Source organism: Cricetulus griseus, unplaced genomic scaffold (assembly GCF_003668045.3).
Source record: "Cricetulus griseus strain 17A/GY unplaced genomic scaffold, alternate assembly CriGri-PICRH-1.0 unplaced_scaffold_490, whole genome shotgun sequence".
NCBI lineage: Eukaryota > Metazoa > Chordata > Mammalia > Rodentia > Cricetidae > Cricetulus > Cricetulus griseus.
The window spans coordinates 1-19,891 of NW_023277242.1; the positions used below are offsets into that span (position 1 = coordinate 1).

General features: G+C 49.2%; 1 protein-coding gene across 1 annotated transcript; it reads left to right on the top strand.

Moving 5' to 3' along the window:
• Positions 1-984: 984 nt before the first annotated feature.
• LOC113838075 (hormonally up-regulated neu tumor-associated kinase-like) lies at positions 985-7,376 on the top strand. The gene is made up of 2 exons (XM_027433858.2): positions 985-1,177; positions 3,996-7,376. Exon 2 carries the CDS (start codon positions 4,061-4,063, stop codon positions 4,652-4,654), a length of 594 nt encoding a protein of 197 aa, XP_027289659.1. The 5' UTR covers positions 985-1,177; positions 3,996-4,060; the 3' UTR covers positions 4,655-7,376.
• The last annotated feature ends 12,515 nt before the right edge of the window (positions 7,377-19,891 follow it).

Sequence of the window (19,891 nt, forward strand, 5' to 3'; positions counted from 1 at the left end):
ATATAAAGATTAACTCTACAGCTAAAAAAATGGCAGCATACATGTGAGGTTTAGATCTCTGTGTAAATGCTCCCATGCTTAGACAGTAGAAAAGGACTTCTCAGGGCTCTATGGGGTTTAGACTAAACACACTGGGTCTAAGGTTAAATGAAAGCAGCTATCTCTCTGTTGGCAAAGCCTTCATTGCAGTTGGTGTCTGAGGGTACCACTTGATGATGATGGTTGGATGGATGGATGGATGGATGGATGGACAGATTTAGTATTTTTAGACAGGTCTATGTTGGGCTTTTTTCTTGTTGTGTTATCTGTCTGAGAAAAACAATTTATAGGACAAATTATTTTGCTTATGATTTCAGAGGCTTCAGGCCACAGGGTAAGGGCATAGCAGAGCTGTTTCTATCATGGTGGATGGGAAGCAAATGGAGGGATCGGAAGAGACCAATACCACACATTCAGGGACCTCTGTCTCAAACAAGCCCCGCCTCCCTAAGTGTTACCTCTTTCTGCCCTAGCATTCTGTTCAAACTTTGAAGCCACCAGCAGACGCATAGACAGGATCAGTGCTCTCATTGGCTAAGGATCTGAGGGGGTCACCGTCATAGACACCCCCAGGAAGACACCCTGCACCAAGCCTAACTAGAGCCATACTTCAAATGCACACAGTAGTGCTTTAGAACTCTGGGTTGTTCCTTAGTTCCTTCAGATTTTTCCAGAATGCCTGATCATATAGGGTGGCCTTGACCACTCTGGAACATGTCGACAGTGCAGTTCCAGTAAGCTCGAGAGAATCCAGGTTTATTTGCTCTGGGCAGAGGGAGCTGGCCCCTGGAGAGTGGGCTAGTCCTCAGCCTGCACCCCACCTAATCCACACACTGCAAAGTATACAGCGTTTGAGAGCTGGAGTTCCCCTCTTCTATTTGGGTGGCCTTTCAGAGGAGAATCTTAAAGTACATTCTTGTGGGCGTCTGACTATGTCTACTCGCTTTTGATTTGAAGGATAAAAAGCCCAAAGAACAAGAAAAGAGGGGTGATTTTCTTCATCGTCCGTTTTCCAAGAAGTTGGACAAGAGCCTGCCCCCTCACAAACAGCCCTCAGCCTCACTCACCACACAGATCCAGAACACCAAAGCCCTCCTCAAAGACCGCAAGGCCTCCAAGGCAGGCTTTCCCGACAAAGGTGGGTCAGCTCCACGGTCCTGCTCCCTGCGGGTGGCTGTGTAGCCTCGGGACAGGGGTGATTATGCCTTTGGGAAGGTACCATTGGCACATCTAAGGCGATGGGACTTGGGGGCCAAACAGTGGGGTGTTGCCCACCTGTGCAGGAATTGAGAAGACCGAGGTGAGCACGCGGTATAATGAAAACAGAGATAAGGGTACACAGTGCTGCAGGTACATAATGTTGGGGGGGGCGCTGAGACATGGCAGCAAGTCCTCAGGGTGTGTGGGGCTGTGGGCGAAGAGTTGGGGTGCGTAGAACTATAGAGGTGGAAATCAGGGCGGAAAGTGTTGCTGGAACAGAGACTGGCGTGTGTGTGGGGGAGCCGAGGCTGGCGTGTGTGGGGGAGCCGAGGCTGGGGTGTGTGGGGGAGCCGAGGCTGGCGTGGTGTGGGGGAGCCGAGGCTGGCGTGTGTGGGGAGCCCGAGGCTGGCGTGTGTGGGGGAGCCGAGGCTGGCGGTGTGGTGGAGCCGAGGGCTGGGGTGGTGTGGGGGAGCCGAGGCTGGGGTGTGTGGGGAGCCGAGGCTTGGGGTGTGGTGGGGGAGCGCGAGGCTGGCGGTGTGTGGGGGAGCCGGGCCTGGCGTGTGTGGGGGAGCCGAGGGCTGGCGTGTGGGTGGGGAGCCGAGGCTGGCGTGTGTGGGGGAGCCGAGGCTGGCGTGTGTGGGGGGAAGCCGAGGCTGGCGTGTGTTGTGGGGAGCCGAGGCTGGCGTTGTGGGGGACCGAGGCTGGCGTGTGTGGGGAGCCGAGGCTGGGGTGTGTGGGGGAGCCGAGGCTGGGGTGTGTGGGGGAGCCGAGGCTGGGGTGTGTGGCACTGTAGGAGTAATTGTGGTCTAAGAGTTTGGGGGTTCATGGGATGTAGGAGCAGAAATTCGGCTGCATGGTATTGTGGGAGAGGCAAGTGTGGAAGGTATCACAAGAGGAGATCAGGGCATGGACTAGAGACAGGGGTGCAGGATGAGAGACCTGCACACATGACATTCTGGGGCCAGAACGAGTACGTGAGATAGCGGGTCAGTGGGATAGGGAGATAGCAGCAGGAGCAGGAGGTGGAGGGCAAAAGCAGTTGCGGGGGTGGGGGTCTTACTGGAGCTCTTCTTATTAACATGGCCCCATGGGACATTCACGCATGGCTGCTGTGTCTGGGTTCTAGAGTGGTGGGAGGATTCTCAGACCCAAGTTCAAGTTCCAGCTTTATTGTTCATTGTGGGCTGAAGGTCTTCATTGCGTCCCTTAGTTGTAATATCCACTGGCTGCTAGACCTACTAAGTAGATCCAATGTGTCGTGATTCAGAATTCAGTCCATTGCTGGTACATATGAGCCTCCTTCCAGGATGGTTTGAGACGCTCGGGAGAAACACCCGCGGGGAGGGAGACACGGAAGCTGGGGGTATCCTAACATGGAATCTTGAGGCAGGAGTGCAGAGGTTTTATTGTTTATTTATACAGGTTGCAGCATCTGAGGCTCAGAGAGGGGTGTGGCCATCTGAGGTTAACTCAAGTTTGTTGCATTGCTTAGTGTGACCCCAGGGTGGCAGCTGCTATCCCATCAATGCCCAAAGCAACCTGTCCTGGTGCACAAACACAGCAGGCCCAGGAGAAGAAGCAATGCTCCCCAGCCAACAGGAGCACCGACAGTAATAGCCATTAATGAAGCCTTACTTCTTTCTGCTGTCGAATCTCAGGCATCTGCTGCCCATGGAGATTTATTTCTGCGTCTGAGTATTTATTTATGTGGGCAAGAGAGATTCTCAGTGCCCGAGGCTGTTCCTGAAATCACCCACACTAGGCAGCAGCTTGCTCTTGCGGCTGGGCCATGATGCAGCCCGTGAAATAAATATTAAGGCAGTGCAAAGAGCCCAAGACACAGCTTATTCTGCTTTATTCCTGCCACGTGCCAAGCCTCTGGGGCTTTCCCCTCTCTCTCCTAGTACAGTTCACAAACCTGGATTCTGGTCTGTACCAACTCAAGATGGAAAGTCTGGGCATTGGCTGGTTGCCTTTGCTACATATTTCTGTTTGCAGTTGGTGAGGCCTCACTGAGTTCAAAGCCACAAGGGAGGCTTGAGAAAGGAGAGACACCCACAGCCTGGATGAACCTAGAAGTCTTGGCACTAAGGGGATGAGCCAGTCTTCAAAGTCCGGATGCTGTATGGGGAGGCTATTTGCATTCCTAGAGCGGCCAAGTTCACAGATTGGCAAGTAGAGTGGGGCTTGCCAGAGTGTAGGGAGACAAGGAGAGTGGCCGACCGGGTAATGGCGGCACTATTTCCGTAGGGTGAAATCCATGTGTATGCATTGCTGAGCTGTAGACAGAAAGAACCTACGTTGATAAACCTTCTGTTACATATTTCTTTTTTAAACCATGATAAACTTAACAAGAGAGTTGGGGCACAAGTCCTTCCAGGGCCAGGAGTCAAGAGACCAGATGTGTTGGTGTTCGGTAAGTCAGAGTCTGTGTCCCTCCAAGCTTTAATGGATGTCCCGTTGAGCGGGTAAACCTCTTTGTTCAAAGGCCTCTTGATAGAGTCAGGAATTTTCAGTTATCAAAGGGGAGTAGTGTTAGTCTAGCCTTTTGCCCCCTATACCCTAGGACTTCTGGGGCTCCTGCTGTGACCTCAGGAGCTTCGGTTGACGCTTCCTCTAACCATCCCAGGTCATTGGTTTCTTGCTTCCTCCTGTCTTGCACCGGGTTTCTATCTCAGTTAAGTCAGAGGGACAGCTCAGGCTGTGTTCGGCTCTTTCCAAACCTATGCTCACGGTCTTGTTTTCTTGGTGTGTAGATTCCTTCGGCTGCCGCAATCTTTTTCGCAAAACTTCCGATTCCAATTGTGTGGCTTCTTCTTCCATGGAATTCATCCCTGTCCCACCTCCCAGGACACCCAGGATTGTAAAGAAACTAGAGCCACACCAGTCAGGGCCGGGAAGTGCCAGCATCCTCCCCAAGGAAGAGCCCCTGCTGCTGGATATGGTCCGCTCCTTTGAGTCAGTGGATCGCGAGGACCACATAGAACTGCTGTCCCCCTCCCATCACTATAGGATCCTGAGCTCACCTGTGAGCTTGGCTCGCAGGAACTCTAGTGAGAGGACGCTCTCTCCGGGGTTGCTCTCTGGAAGTACATCGCCTCTGCAAACTCCACTGCATTCCACGCTCGTCTCTTTTGGGCACGAAGATAAGAACAGCTCTCCAAAAGAGGAGGGTGTGTGTTCCCCTCCTCCGGCTCCCAGCAATGGCCTCACGCAGCCCCTGGGGAGCCCCAACTGTGTGAAAAGCAGAGGAAGGTTCCCCATGATGGGTATTGGACAGATGCTGAGGAAGCGGCACCAGAGCCTGCAGCCTTCCTTGGAGAGGTCCCTGGAGGCCAGCATGTCACCACTGCAACCCACAGCCCCCTCCAGCCTCTCCTTTGACATGGCTGACGGTGTCAAGAGCCAGTGTTAACCTGGGGTGGGAAGATTCTGGGTCTCTGTAAGGACAGAATGGACAGAGCTCCACACACACACCAGGGCATGAGCAGTCAGCCTCACAAGAGAATCCTTTACTCCCGCCTCACAGCGCCCCAACCCGGATCAGATGGAAGCCACAGACTTAAAGCCTGCACACCCAGCCTCACTTCGGATCCTCTGAGATGCTGAGAAGCAGGAGGGCTGGCTGTAGGGACCATCCATTCCAGGCTGAGACCCTCTTTCCTACAACCCCTCATCCAGCCCTCTCCAGTATACCCCCTGCTGGGCTCAGAGCTGAAAACCACACCTCCATCTGCTGGACCACTCAGATTTCCAGATGGGTACCAGGCCCTCCTCCCTCTGTTACATGCGAGCCTCTCACAGACCGCTGTGTGCAGTGGCCAGTCACAGTCTCACAGGGACCATACCACTGCAAGGATGTTCACCCAGCCTAGGAATTCCTCCACAGACACAGAGGGAATCGACCCTCCTTAGCCTAACAGTGAGTCCCTGCGGGAGAGCAGGAGTGGTGAGTCACAGTGTCAGACCCCAGGAACTCTGGAGGAAGACTAGATAGAGCCTCAGACAAAGATGGAACCCAACAGTGAAGACTAGAGAAAACGCTCATTCCCATGCAATGTTCTAACAAATTTGTCTTTTATGTTTCTTTTCTTTCTTTCTTTCTTTCTTTTTTTTTTTTTGATTGAAACTTGCTAAGGATTGAATGAACTTGTCCAAAGAAAACTTGCTTTAAATGATGCTATTAAATTGAAGTAACTTTTTTTTTTTTTGGGAAATGGTCTCATTAAGTCACCCAGGCTGGCTTCAAAGTCACCATCCTCGGCTTCCAAAGTGTTGGGATTACAAGTGTATACTCCTGTGTCTGGCTCAAAATAACAATTTTTTAAAACCTAGATGGTCAGATGGGAAGCATTTCTACCAAATTCATGTTTTTCTGAGAGGCTGCAGCTGAGGTGGCCAAAAAGCTGGCCTGGGTGGTGATGGTAAGTAGCATTGGACCACAGTGGCCTGCTGAGGGACAGCAGCCTAGCCATCCTGGCCTTATATTGTGACAGCAGCAGAGGGCTTGGAACATGGCTCCAGAGCTCTGGAGAGAGCATGATTCTCAAGGCGAGGAGAAGGCATTTGCTGTGCACTGATGTTCTTCTGCTGCGGTTGGAGCCTAGCTGTGCTGGGGGATGGGAAGGAACAGGCTTGTCCCCTGGGAGCAGTTCACGAACAGTTTCGTCCCCAAGGAAAGCAGTGTCCCCCAAATGGGCTTTCTGTCCGTGTTGTGTTTGTTCTACACCTCCCCCTTCCAGGGTTGAACCAAAGATGCGTTTCTGGTTTTGTGGCTGTGACGCCCTTGTGTCTTTTGTGGAATCTGGTATTGTCAGATCATGTCCAGCTGGTACTTGATGGGGGATTGTCTCTCTGGGGATCCTGGACCCTTAGCAGAGGACTTCTCAGTCATGAACAGCAGTGTAAGGAAGAGAAGAATCAGCACAATTTGGGTCACAGTTGTTTAGGAGATGAGTTGTGAAATAGCCCAGATCTTCCATCTTTGACTTTCAGGTGTGATCAGAGACCACAACTGTAGTCATAAAGCCGGGTTCATCATCTTAGTGAACCATTGATGCTAAAGTGGGCTAATTTCTTTAAAATCCCAAAGCCAGCCTTTGCCAGTGAGGGATGAGACGCAGCATCGCTGTCTCTCATTTACCAGTGGGTGGCTTCCCTTAGACTCTCACAGCTCTGACTGGGCAAGAAGAGAACACACATTTGGCTGACCCTAGAAGCAAAATGCTCTAGTCTTGGCTGAACTTGGTAAGACCTGGACTGCTTCATCCTAGGGAGGGACTCACCCCCTCCCTAAGTCTCCTCCCAGCAGCCGGCATTGTTCCTCAGTAGGGCTCCAGCTCGGCTTCCAGGACTTAACATTGAAAACAGAACTCTAAGCAGAGAGAAGAGAGGAATCATCTACAAATGCCGTATTGGCGCGTTTTGTGTTTGCATTTTGATGGGCAGAGTCCTCTTTTAAAGATAACTACCAACTGCAACCATCTCACTCTACAAGTTGGTAGGATGTATACCTGTGTGCCATGTCCCCCTTTTTTGTAACCTCTTATGTCTTTTTCTGGCTGTTTGCTTTCCTCACGTGTGTGTGTGTGTGTGTGTGTGTGTGTGTGTGTGTGTGTGTGTGGTGTTAATTCATGGAGAAAGTGTTTCCCATTCTTCAAATGCTTCAAGAACGGTGTCAGATGCACCACTAGCTGCCCTTGTGGCCACTGGTAACAGACTAGGAACTCAGGTGTCTAATGAACCCAGTGAAAGGCAAAGGGGGCAAGGCGGGGAAACTAGCTGTGTTTTGGGGTGTGTATACACCTGCCAGACAAGTCTATGAAACTGAGTGAAAGAAGAAATGTCAGTTTCTTTACTGTTTTATTATATTTATATGGAAAACCTGACATCCTCTTGTTAAGTGCAGTGTGTTGCTGTTGACCCATGACTGTCCTTCATGGGCTCCTGCCTGGGATTTCGGTCAGCCTGCGGCTACTGGTGGGAGCAACCCAGCTGTCGCTGTGTGAAGTCCAGGGAGAAGAGTCCGTCTTAGTTGTAAGGTTTGGTCATGAGAAAGGACTGACTCTATTTATGTCACCATTATTGAATATATGTACTTTTATAATGGCTGTGAAATACACACTTTTTCCTCACTATGGCTGCTTCTTTGTTCATTGATAAATGTTAACACATTGGGTGTGTGGCGCAGAGTAAACCATTGTTTACGTAAAACTCTTGGCACACTGGGGGGCTTGGGGAGCATTTCCTTTCCCAGTAGCCCTGGTTAACTTCACCTGCAGTGGGTGTTTTCAAAGGTTTATGTGGCTGGTGGCCTGACTCAGCGTATCATTCACATTGATGGGTCAGGATTTCCCAGGGAGCACCATGGAAGGGCGGCCACGGATCTTGCTTCTGCTCTCTGTCCTTGGTTTAGGTCCTGGGTCGGGGCAAGAGGTGGATATGTGATGGGGTTGGTGTACCTTGACTGTATGGGTTGCCCCGGTTACGACATCATTCATAACTGTTTGCAGAGTGTTTTTCTATAGGTGCCACCATCCTTAAATCCTTGTGTCCCCTTTCCCAAAGGGGCTATGGGCTCAGCGGGTTGCGTGGCTACAAAGCAGGCAGGGCTCCTGCTCCTGCTACACAGGTTCACGGGAGTTAGAGATGAAGGAGCAGGTGTGTGTGGTTTTGATGTTTTATTGTAAGAGTCGCAGCAGTTCAGGAAAGGAAGGGAACTAAGGTTCTCTAATCCACCCTTAGCTTCCTCCTCCTCCTCCTCCTCCTCCTCCTCCTCCTCCTCCTCCTCCCTCTCCCTCCTCCTCCTCCTTCTACTGCTTCTTTTTCTTTTCTTCTTCTTTAAAGTAGTCCAGGCTTGCCAGGAAGTCATAATCCTCCTGCCTCAGCTTCTGAGAACACACGTGTACAGCCACCATACCCAGCTGTCTCAGCCTGTGTTCTGTTTTGTTTTTTAGATCAAGCTGACTGTGAAGTCACAGTCCCCCTGCCTTCTGCATGCTAAGATTACAGACGGGCACCACTATTTGCAAGTTACCCCTGTCTTTTTAAAAACAGTAGCCCAGAGTGCCCAGGTGAACTGACTGCCATGTTCTTAGAGGGGAATTGAGGACAAGTCAAGTGCTTGCAGCAGGCACTTCCAGGATTTCTGGGAAGAGCTGTCTGCTTTCTTAAGCCACTCTCAAACGGTGTATCGTCTCGAGAACCTGCAGGTGGTTAAACATTGGACCCCTTCTGCTGCCCTCCACCTACTATTGGAGCTCAACAGACCACTTCCTTTTTGGACTCTCTTGTTTTCTTCTAAATCTGATGTAAATAAAGACCTCTTATTATCTACTGGGGTTTGCGAGACTAACATCCTAGAACATTTACACAGAGACTTATCACAAAGTAAGACCCATTCGGAAAGAATGCAAGACTGACTATTTGTTCTAGCAGGGTCTGGAAAGCCTCTTGGTTACTGTGTTTGTTGTCTGTGTATGGTCCTCTGTGTGCCACAGACACACTGAGATTAATTCAGAGCAGCGCTGGGAGCTGGTTCAATTTAATGTCATCACTGTTCAATGCCAGGAGTGTGTTTCCTGAGTGGTAAATGAGTGTATTATCTGTGGCAGCCCTTTGCTCAAGGGAACTTCTCAGACATCTGGTTCCAAAGACAAACAGGGGGGTGAGGGGTACGTATTTGTACTTCTTTGCTACAGATGTTTTCACTGCACCCTGTTCTAGGATTTGATATCTGTAGCCACGCAGGAATAGCGGGGGAGGGGGGGCAGGAAGGAGGCTTGGATCTGCCGCTCACCTGTAGACACCTCCGTCTGCAGTGAAATGTAGGGGAATCCCATCTGCGAGTGAGAACCAGCTAGCTAGATGCGGAGCAAACTGGGACCAACTGGAGTTAATCAGCTTGTGATGAAAGGTGGCACATGACAGAGAGAACACCAGGAAACAGATTTACTGGTGAGGACATGAACGGTGCTGGCTTCAAGGCCAGCGCTACACGCATTCCCCGCTTAGAAGGTGGCCTGTGTTGAAAGCAAAGGCCTTAACTTCTATTAAAGTCTGTAGCTTATATTTAAGCTCCATACAACAGCAAAACTCAACTTTTGTAGACGTCACACTGCGGACAGCTGACAGGGGCACATGACAAAGTTTTCACCCAGAGTTGGGCAGAGGTTCCCCGGGGTCCTCCCCTCTAGCAGCCGTGTGTGGAATCCTTTGGGCTTTGCTTGCATAACACAGCACACCCCAAATCCTAAGGTCTCTGCAGTGAAGATTTGTTTCCTACACAGATTTTAGTGAAATTCAAAGACCACCACAGAGGATGAGTGAATTGTTTTAAGAGCTAGCGGCTGGGGGGACGGTACTAACCAGCATCTTCTCAGCATGGCTGGACCACTTACTGAGGTTGTAAACAGGAGTGTGGGTGGTGCATACCAAAGTCCCCAAGTGACTTTGGGTGGCTGTCTCATCAGGAATTCCTACCCCAGCCATTTACCTGTCATAGTGCAGTGATCGGGACCTTGGGGAGGGTCCTGAGTCTCTCAGTGTTGACAGGATTGATCTCATGAGGCTCCAGGGCAGATCATCACAGCTGATCTGCAGGAGTCATGTCCAACCTAGAAGAAACAGCTGTCTCATAGTCCCTAGTGCTGAGCTTGGTGATGTGTGCCTGTAAGCCCAGCACTGGGAGATTAAAGCGGGGAGGGGGGTAGCAAAGTAAGGGCAGCCGGGGCTGCAGAGTGAGGAGGCTCTATCAATAAATAAATAAATGTCACTGAAATCAGACACCCTCACTCCACTGTTGTACCACATGGTAGCTGTTAGTAAGAGAGGGACTTGTCTTCTCTTACATGTGTGTGCTGTGCAGGAGCACACGTGTGTACATGTGTGTACATGTGCAGGAGCATACGTGTGTACATGTGTGTACATGTGCAGGAGCACACGTGTGTACATGTGCAGGAGTACACGTGTGTTCTTGTGCAGGAGTACACGTGTGTACATGTGTGTACATGTGCAGGAGTACACATGTGTGCTTGTGCAGGAGTACATGTGTGTACATGTGTGTACATGTGCAGGAGCACACGTGTGTACATGTGCAGGAGCACACCTGTGTACATGTGCAGGAGTACACGTGTGTTCTTGTGCAGGAGTACACCTGTGTACATGTGTGTACACGTGCAGGAGTACACATGTGTGCTTGTGCAGGAGTACATGTGTGTACATGTGTGTACATGTGCAGGAGTACACGTGTGTACATGTGTGTACATGTGCAGGAGCACACGTGTGTACATGTGCAGGAGTACACGTGTGTTCTTGTGCAGGAGTACACCTGTGTACATGTGTGTACACGTGCAGGAGTACACATGTGTGCTTGTGCAGGAGTACACCTGTGTACATGTGTGTACACGTGCAGGAGTACACATGTGTGCTTGTGCAGGAGTACATGTGTGTACATGTGTGTACATGTGCAGGAGTACACGTGTGTACATGTGTGTAAATGTGCAGGAGCACACGTGTGTACATGTGCAGGAGTACACGTGTGTTCTTGTGCAGGAGTACACCTGTGTACATGTGTGTACACGTGCAGGAGTACACATGTGTGCTTGTGCAGGAGTACACCTGTGTACATGTGTGTACACGTGCAGGAGTACACATGTGTGCTTGTGCAGGAGTACATGTGTGTACATGTGTGTACATGTGCAGGAGTACACGTGTGTACATGTGTGTACATGTGCAGGAGCACACGTGTGTACATGTGCAGGAGCACACGTGTGTACATGTGCAGGAGTACACATGTGTGCTTGTGCAGGAGTACATGTGTGTACATGTGTGTACATGTGCAGGAGCACACGTGTGTACATGTGCAGGATCACACTGTGTACATGTGTGTACATGAGCAGGAGCACATGTGTGTGCAAGTGAGTGGAGGCCGGAGGCCACCCTTGGCTGTCACTCTTCAGGGTTACCCTCCGTGTATTTTGTGCCTGGACTGCTCGTTGGCCTGACACTTTCCTAGTAGCTAGGCTGGCCGACTTGAGGGCCCCACGATCTCCTGCTTGTGAGCTCCCAACACTGAAATTACAAGCAGGAGCCATCACAGCTAGGTTTTGTTTGTTGTTGCTGTTTTCAACATGGGTTCTGGGGGATTGAACCGAGGTCCTCACGCTCACAAGGCGAGCAGTCTAGCAAAGGAGCTGCCAGCCCAGCCCAACAGTTATTTTTGCTAAAAGGGGACCACACTGGTGAATTCTAATTTCATTTGTGAAGAGCACGTTAGGGTGATTGTGTCCTCTTAAAATCCGCATGTTGAAGCCCTTAGTACCTCAGAATGTGACACCTTTAGAAACAAATTAAAATGAGGCCATTAGGGTGAGACCTGATCTCCTCCCAGGAGGGACAGCCGACAGGAAAGGTCGTGTGAGGACAGGAGAGAAAGCAGCTGTCTACAGCAAGGAGGCTGCTGGCCTTAAACTACCTCAGACCAGAACTGTGAGACAATAGATGGCTGTTGTAAGCCATCTAGTCCAGAGTGGGTTTTTGTTTGTTGGTTTGTTTTGTTTTTAATGGGTGTCTTCAGATGAACAGGGAGAGAGGGCCAAATGATAATATTCTACAAATCTTGTCCAATCTGCTGTGCCCATTCATTCTTTCCCTTAATGTGAAATGACTTCCAGAAACTTCTCTGGTTTGGGAATAAATAATAAATAAATGTGTCCCCCGTGTGTGCTCAGCTAATAAAAAATAAACAAACAAGTAAAACAAACAAAAAATAACCCAAAACAAAACAGAAAAACCTTTCCCTTAAGCAGAGATCAGCCAGTTTTTTCTACAAAGGACCACACAGGCAACATTTTCAGTTTACAGGCTTATTTTTCTTTATTTTGGTTTGGTTGTTAAACAACAACAACAAACTAACAAACAAAAATATCCATTTAATTGTTGTTTTCATAAGACTCTACAATATTGAATCTGTTTTATCTAGTAGATACACAAAAACAGACCACAGCTGCCTTCCGCACTCAAGACGTGGTTGGCTGAGCACTGATTTTATCTCCACAAGGACCTGTCATATTCTCTTTTTTCTTCTCCTCTCTGTCTCTGTCTCTATCTCTGTCTCTGTCTCTGTCTCTGTCTGTCTCTCTCTCTCGGTAGGGAGTTCAAGACAGGGTTTTGCCATGTAGCTCTGGCTGCCCTGGAACTCCTCTGTAGACCAGGCTGGCCTTGAACTCACAAGAGATCTACCTGTCTGTGTCTCTCCAGTGCTGGGATTGAAGGCGTGGCCACCACTGCCTGGCAAGGTGTCCTGTTTTCTGTTTCATAGATATATTCACGGTCCAGAGAAAGCAGGAAGGAAAGAGGAAAGAAGAGAGGAAGAGAGGTGACAGACAGAGATAGAGAGACGGGGGAGGGGGGAGTAGGCCGGTGGGCTTTCTGTATTCTCAGAAGGGTCAGTATATGCTAACTTGTGAAGTGTTTGGAAGATGTTTAACCTAAAGGGAAGCAAAGGTCAGGAGAGACCCTGACTTTTCAAACTTTTTTTTTTTTTTTTTTGGTTTTTTGAGACAGGGTTTCTCTGTGTAGCTTTGGAGGCTATCCTGGCACTCGCTCTGGAGACCAGGCTGGCCTCGAACTCACAGAGATCCACCTGCCTCTGCCTCCCTAGTGCTGGGATTAAAGGCGTGCTTTTATTTTATTTGTATAGATAAAGCCCGGCAACTTTTCAAACTTTATCGTCCTTTCTTGTTTGGATTTTGGTATTAGTCTACTTTTCATGACTATAACCAAGTGCTTAAGGCTGGATAAGTTTACTTAAAAAAAGGTTTATTTAGCTCAGGGTTCTGGTCCCAGATTGAGAAGACCTTACTGGCAGCTGCAAATGTCACCCTCTGAGAGATGGAGAACAGGTGGATGTGCCCATCCTCTCTCCTATGGAGCCGCTATGGAGCCAGTACTCAGTGGTGGGGCCCCATCTTTGTGACCTCATGGTGTCTCCGTCAGCTCCCGGAGGTGCGGCCTCTAAACATAGTGGGATTACATTTTCATACTCCTAACACCTCACAGCGGGGATCAAATCTCAACAGGTGATCATTTATGGACGCATACCCAAGCCCTCTGCAAACCACAGCAGAGGTGCAGGGTCCTTTGCCATCATCACTACAGCGAAGCTTGGGTGCAGCCATGCTGACGCCAGTCTGCTGCTGCCACTGAGTACCCCACACTGAGGCCCGTTCCTGTCTCCTCTGTGAAGAGGGGAGCACGGCCCCTGTCATCAAGCGGCTTTCCATTTCAAGCCGTTTCTTTTTTGCGAAAGGGAATGCTTACTCACGGTCTAAATGGAGGACTGATGTGAGGCTGAGTGGCCCTCCTTTACTAGTCACGACCATTGCTCACAACTGGATGACGTGGGGCCACGACACAGGCAGGAGAAGTGTCCCTGCCCCTGAAAGACGAACTGTGTCATCTGAGTCAGAGTTCCAAATAGCCTATTCAAGTGTCCTTCCCACCCGCAGCCACTTCAATTACATGAGCCACTCTCTCTCTCATTTCCGAGATTCACAATGACCTTGGAACTGACCTGTCCCTGGCTCCGAGCCTTGGAAGTGTGAAGAGACACCAGGAAACAACAGATTCTCGGGATGAGCACAGCTGCTTGGAGTGTAGTTTTTTATAGCTCACAGCTGATTGCTCAGCAAACTTTAACGAGTCCCGTGTTCACATTCAGAAGAGTCAGAGTGAATGCTCTCAGTCTGACTCTCCCTGTCCGGTTTGCTTCGGGACGCTCCAGCAAATCACGGCTGGAAGCTGAAGTCAAACTGTACTTCTCTTTAAGGCCAGGATGGAGACGACGAGACGCCTCAAAGAACACATGGTTGGGAGGCAGCAGCAGCGGTCTCCAGCCCAGTTCTCAAAACATTAACTCAGAAAAGAGTCTAGAATTAAATACCCCCCCCATGGGGGAGGGAGGATCTTGGGAGGCCTTGGCTTCTGGAGTCTACTCATTCCCTTTTGCAAAACTCTGGGTTTCAGAAGGTAGACAAAAGGAGGAGCATGACAGGAAACTGGCTTCTGGAGAGGGTCTAAAGGAAAAGGGTCTGTGTGGATTGGATTTGCCCCGCCCTCCTCTTGGTAAGTTTGCACTGCAGTCCTGATACACTGAATGACAGTCATTGAATTGCAAAGAGCTTGGAGTAACCCCTTACTTATTCTTGTGCCTATGTGCAGGGTCCAAACACGTGATTGGGGGTAGGGTGATGGACAGCCAAATACCTGACTCACAAAGAATTTTAAAGACTTGATAAAGTTTCATTTCAGTTTTCATCATGGCAGAGTCTAGAGTCATGGAGCAGAACAGAGCCGTTCACATCCTGGCAGAGGGGACATACAGAGAGCAGAGAACATCCATGCTCGTCTGGCTTTCTCCTTCCTTCCCATAGGACAATAACGCCTCAGTTAACCCTTTTCAGCATGCCTATGACATGCTGTCATAGCCACGCCCAGACGTGTGCCTCACCAGTTCCCTAGATGATTATTCTAAATGCAGTCAGGTTGGCAGCAAGTTTAACCATCATAGATGGCTAGGTTAGTGAGCCGATGGTTGCATGGTTGGGTGTGGATGCATTTAGAGGAGGGACCTCTAAAGAGATGATGAAGATGAGGTCCCTAGGACCTCACAGTTGCTCTAGGAAGAAGAAGAAGAAGAAGCGTGGGCAGTCAGAGAGACACCAGGAACTCAAGGAGACAATGTGAAGGCAGCCATCTGACAGCTAAGTCCTCTTAAGAAACCCAACCAGAAGTACTTTGATATTGGACCTCGGTCTCTAGAACTCTAGGATGTAGGCTTGTAATAGGACTTTCTTTGGACCACCAGCTCCCAAATAGTGACATGGAGGCTTCTTATTAAGTATGAAAGCTCAACCTCTGCTTAGACTTGTTCCCGACTAGCTCTTAAAACTTAAATTAACCCAATTAAATTAATCTACGTTCTGCCACGTGGCTCGTTACCTCTCCTCCATACTGTAGGTCCATCTCTCTCCACATCTGGCTGGTGAGTCCCTGCCCCAGATTCTTCCCAGAGTTCCTATTTCTGCCCAGAAGTCCCACCTATCCTCTCCTGCCTAGCTATTGGCCATTCAGCTTTTTAATTAAACCAATCTGAAGGTACTTAGGCAGGCGAGGAAGGACAGAGACATCTTCACACGGTGTAATCAAATATCCCGCAACACAGGCTTGTTGTTCAAACCACCCAGTGTGTGGTTTGAAAATACCGGATACAAGGCAGCGAAGCTCACCCTAGGAAAACAGCCTGCTTATTCAAAGCTGCCGTGGCGAGGCAGGTGGACACTGGGCGCTATTCGTCCTTGACAGACTCACAGGCAGGTGGCGGCTGGGGAAGCTGGTGAGAGGAGAGGGGAAGGTTGTGGGTGCTCTTCTGTTGCCTGGTGTTGGCATGAGGTGACCCTATCTAGATGTGCTTTTATGTCAACTTGGCACAAGCTAGCGTCATCCGAGGGAGGGAACCTCAGCTGAGAAAATACTCCCAGAAGATCCAGCTGTAAGGTGTTTTCTGAATTAGTGATTGATGGGGAGGGCCCAGCCTATTATGGGTGGTGCCATCCCTGGGCTGGTGGTCCTGGGTTCTGTAAGAAAGCAGGTTGAGCAAGTCACAATGAACAAGCCAGTAAGCAGCTCCCCTCCATGGCCTCTGCATCAGCTCCTGCCTCCACGTTCCTGTTTGAGTTCCTGTCTTGGCTTCCTTCAGTGATGGACTCCAATGTAGAAGTAGAAGTTCACTAAGCCCCCCCCCCCAACTTGCCTTTTTGGTCATGGTGTTTCATCACAGCAATAGTAACCCTAACGAGGACACTAGATGTAGGACGTGTTTTGTGACTGGCTTAAAGAGCTTATCCGGCTTCTTTCTGATTGGTTTGGAGTCGGAAGCAAAGTCAATACTTACAGAAGTCTACAATCACTGAACAAACCATGGCCATCTGGGCCCATTGCTCTGAAAGTGTAGCTTCAAGGGCTATTTACCTTAGAAGCTGGGGGTCTGAATTCCATTGTCACCTATAATCTAACCATTGTCTCATTGTGTACTCAGTCTGCCATACGTGGTCAGAAGCCTTCTCACCCATGTTTCTCTGGCTCTACTCATTTCCTAGGTCTGTTATAGAAAATTACCATGAACTCTGTGGTTCAAAACAGAAACATGCTCATCTACAAATCTCTGGAGGATGGAACTGAGGTCCTAGCAAGGCCATGCTCTGAGCCTCTGGGGCAGAGCTCTCCACTCCTCTTCCTGCTTCCCGAGTCTCTCCTTCCTCACCAGCTTTGTACTTGTTTGGTCCATTCTCTACCTCTAGCTGCACATGACTTCTTTCTATGTGTACAAGTCTTCACAGAACCTTCTTGTAAGTATATAAATAACTGGGTTTAAGACCCACCTTACTCCAGTACCCCCTCAACTATTCCTGCAGTGATACTGTTCCAGGTAAGGTCACTTTCTGAGAGACATGAATACTATCCAGTTGATCGTATTGGTTAAGGGTCCTTCTATTATCGCTATGACTAAAAAGCTCCCTGGGTCTGGTTCTTGCAAGGGAGATGGTAGGTTCTACCATCTCCCAAAGCAGTAGCTGGTTAGAGTGATCAGGTCACTGGGGAGTTGCCTCGAAGGAACCTGCGGGTCTCGGGATCTTCCTTCTTCCTCTTTTACTTCTGGGCTATGAGTAGAATAGTTTTGTTGTGCCGCACACTCCCAGTTTGACAGGTCTCCACAGACTCACAACAACAGGGCCAGCTGGTCACAGACTGAAGTCTCCCAAACTGTGAGCCAAAATAAACCTTTGCTGTATATGGGTTGGCCACCCCAAGTATGCGTGACAATAACGGACCTCTGACACAGAAATCTTATTTATAAAAAATAAACTTTATTTTTGAATAATTTTAGATTTCTAGAAAAGTTGCAAAGATGATACAAATAATTCCTTAATGCCCTCATCCTGTAACTTTACCTCCTTTGCAGCTCATGCAAACATTGTATGTTTGTCCAAACCAAGGCGCCGGCATTGAGAGCTCTCTGTGAACAAAACTCCAGGCGTCTCTTCCTTCTGTCCCAGGGCCCACTCATTGCAGTCAGCAGTTGCGTTTTCCCACATGTTGTCGTCTGAGACAACTATTCCATCTCGTTTTCATGACCTGGACAGTCTCGGGGCAGGCAGGGGGCTTTCTGGGGTCCTGTTTCGTATCCCTCACCTGAAAGTGTCTGTTTTGATCATGGTCAGATGGAGTTAGAGGGTTCTATAAAGAAGCCATAGATGACGCATCCCTCACAGCACAACCATTCAGGCTGTGAGTGATGGTCATAGACCACCGGTGCGGGTGTGGTGCTTCTTCCTAAAGTACAGTGTACAGTTCACAGCGTTCTCTACGGTAGCCTCCGTAAGGCACTAAGTTAGTTCACTCTCAAAGTAAAAATGGACAGGACGGAGCCCACTTCCCAGAGAGGGAGTATTGACACACACTACGTGATGTTCTCCTTTAAGGGAGGCGGGTCTCCTTTCCCTCATCACGCTATTTGCATAATCACGTACCTTGTACCCACACGGAGTCACGGGTATCTATTTTACACTTTGGGTTGTCACCTAATACTGCTCTATTTGTTGCTCGGCTGGGTCTGGTGTTGGCTTATGGAGTCCTTCTGGTTGGTTCTGGGTTTCCTTGCTTTCCAGGCTTCCCTCCCATCACCTTTGAGAGCTTCCTTGCCTCCTAGCACTGCCAGGCGTGCCAGGATCATCTGGAATATCCCTTGCCCCAAACCTAGAGTCAGCCAGTTTCTCCAAGGAGCCCTAGTTCCTTATTCTATTTTACTGTTAGCAATGGTGGCAAGTCCGATTCTTTTGTGAGTGGATTTAAAAAAAAAAAAAAGATTAACAGTCAGAAGTCATTTAGACCCACATGTGCTGAAGCAGATCAGTAATCAAGCGCATTACACAACCTCTTTCATCAAAAATTTCTTGCAGATGGTAAGCTGCCAGCCAGAGCTTTCTTCAAAAGGAAAACCTGGGCAGCTTTTCCTACCACCTTCGTGTTTGTGCATGAAGAGCCTGACAGACTCAACCTTTCTGTGGTGAACAATGCCATTGATGTTCAGGGACCATGTCAGCATCCTCTCGTCTTTCTGTTTTGAGTGGATTTTCCCCCTAAATTTTGGGATAAGGTTGAAGCGTTGCTTGAGGATTATAATAGAAACACCATGTTCCACGATCAGTTACCATATTTCTCAAAAACATGTGTGTTCCCCCGCACTGCCCCACCCGACACTTCTCAAACCTCCCTCGAAAAATCAGAGCAAATGCCAAGACTTCATAGTTTAAGTTCATGGCTCAGAGTCCTTGGCAACATTTCACAGACATTTCCCCGGTGGAAAGTTTCCTTCCATCTGAAGACAACACACCAGACACTGTGCTCACAGTGCATGGTCCAGCATAATGACTTTGTCAACATTCGTCAGTGACAAAGCAGCCCCTTTGTGATCCATGGCTGATTCTTGTCTTTGCCATCTGCTCTTGGTCTTTTCTCCAAATGTGCCCTGTCACACAGCAAGTACCCCACTTGTCTAATGTTTTACTTTGTCTGAACTGGGGGACTCTCTGATCCTGACACTCCTGTCTTTTTCACGAAGCGTGAAGCTACTACATGCTGTTCCCATCTCCAGCACACATTCCTGTGTAATTAAGTTTGTGATTTCCACAAGTCTCATAAGACACCCTTTTTGGCACGTTGAAATCCACCTCCACGGATGGAGGGCCATGGCACCAAGAGTTAGAAATGTTGATTCTGCCAATAAAAGGACATAGGTCACTAGGCAAAGGAGGCACTCCTAGAAACTCCACAGAAAGCTTTAGCCCATAGTGCTCCCCCAAGTGAGGCGAACCACTCCAGCTGTGCCTACCTGACCCAACTAATGCAGACTAATATCACCCTGCACTTTTCTCCTTCTCATCCAACTTATAACACCTTACTGACACTATCAAAATGGGACATCTTGACTCAAAATCACTGCCTGCATTGTTCAGTTTGTCTTGGACTGGTGCCTTCTGTCCTATTCGCCTGTCGAGTAGCAGACTGGGAGTGCCAGCACTGAAGAGTGTGCCGGCTTGTGGTCCAGAGGCAATCTGTGGCTAGGGTTGGCTCTTCCTGGATGCTGGAGTGAGGCTGTCCTGTTTCTGATGGCCTTGGGCATTCCTTGGGTTTGTAGATAGCATTCTCCCTGCGGCTTCACTTCCTCTTTGCTCTGTGCACGTCTGTCGCTGGGTCTATGTTTCTCTGTTTCCAAGGATATCAGAAATATTGGAGATGTCTGTAATTGGACACTGGGTCAGTTTAACTTCCTGACAAAATGTCCTCGGTGTGATGCAGATGTAAATAATGTAAAGAGTGCAGCATTTACCATCAGGATTCTGGCACGCTGAGCTCTGGTGAGCTGCCTCCTCCTCATTGAATCTGGCACGCTGAGCTCTGGTGAGCTGCCTCCTCATTGAATCTGGCACGCCGAGCTCTGGTGAGCTGCCTCCTCATTGAATCTTCGTATGGTAAATACACATTAGGCACCTTCCTCTTCTTATGGGGGCAGCATTCCGTAAGGGGCCCCATC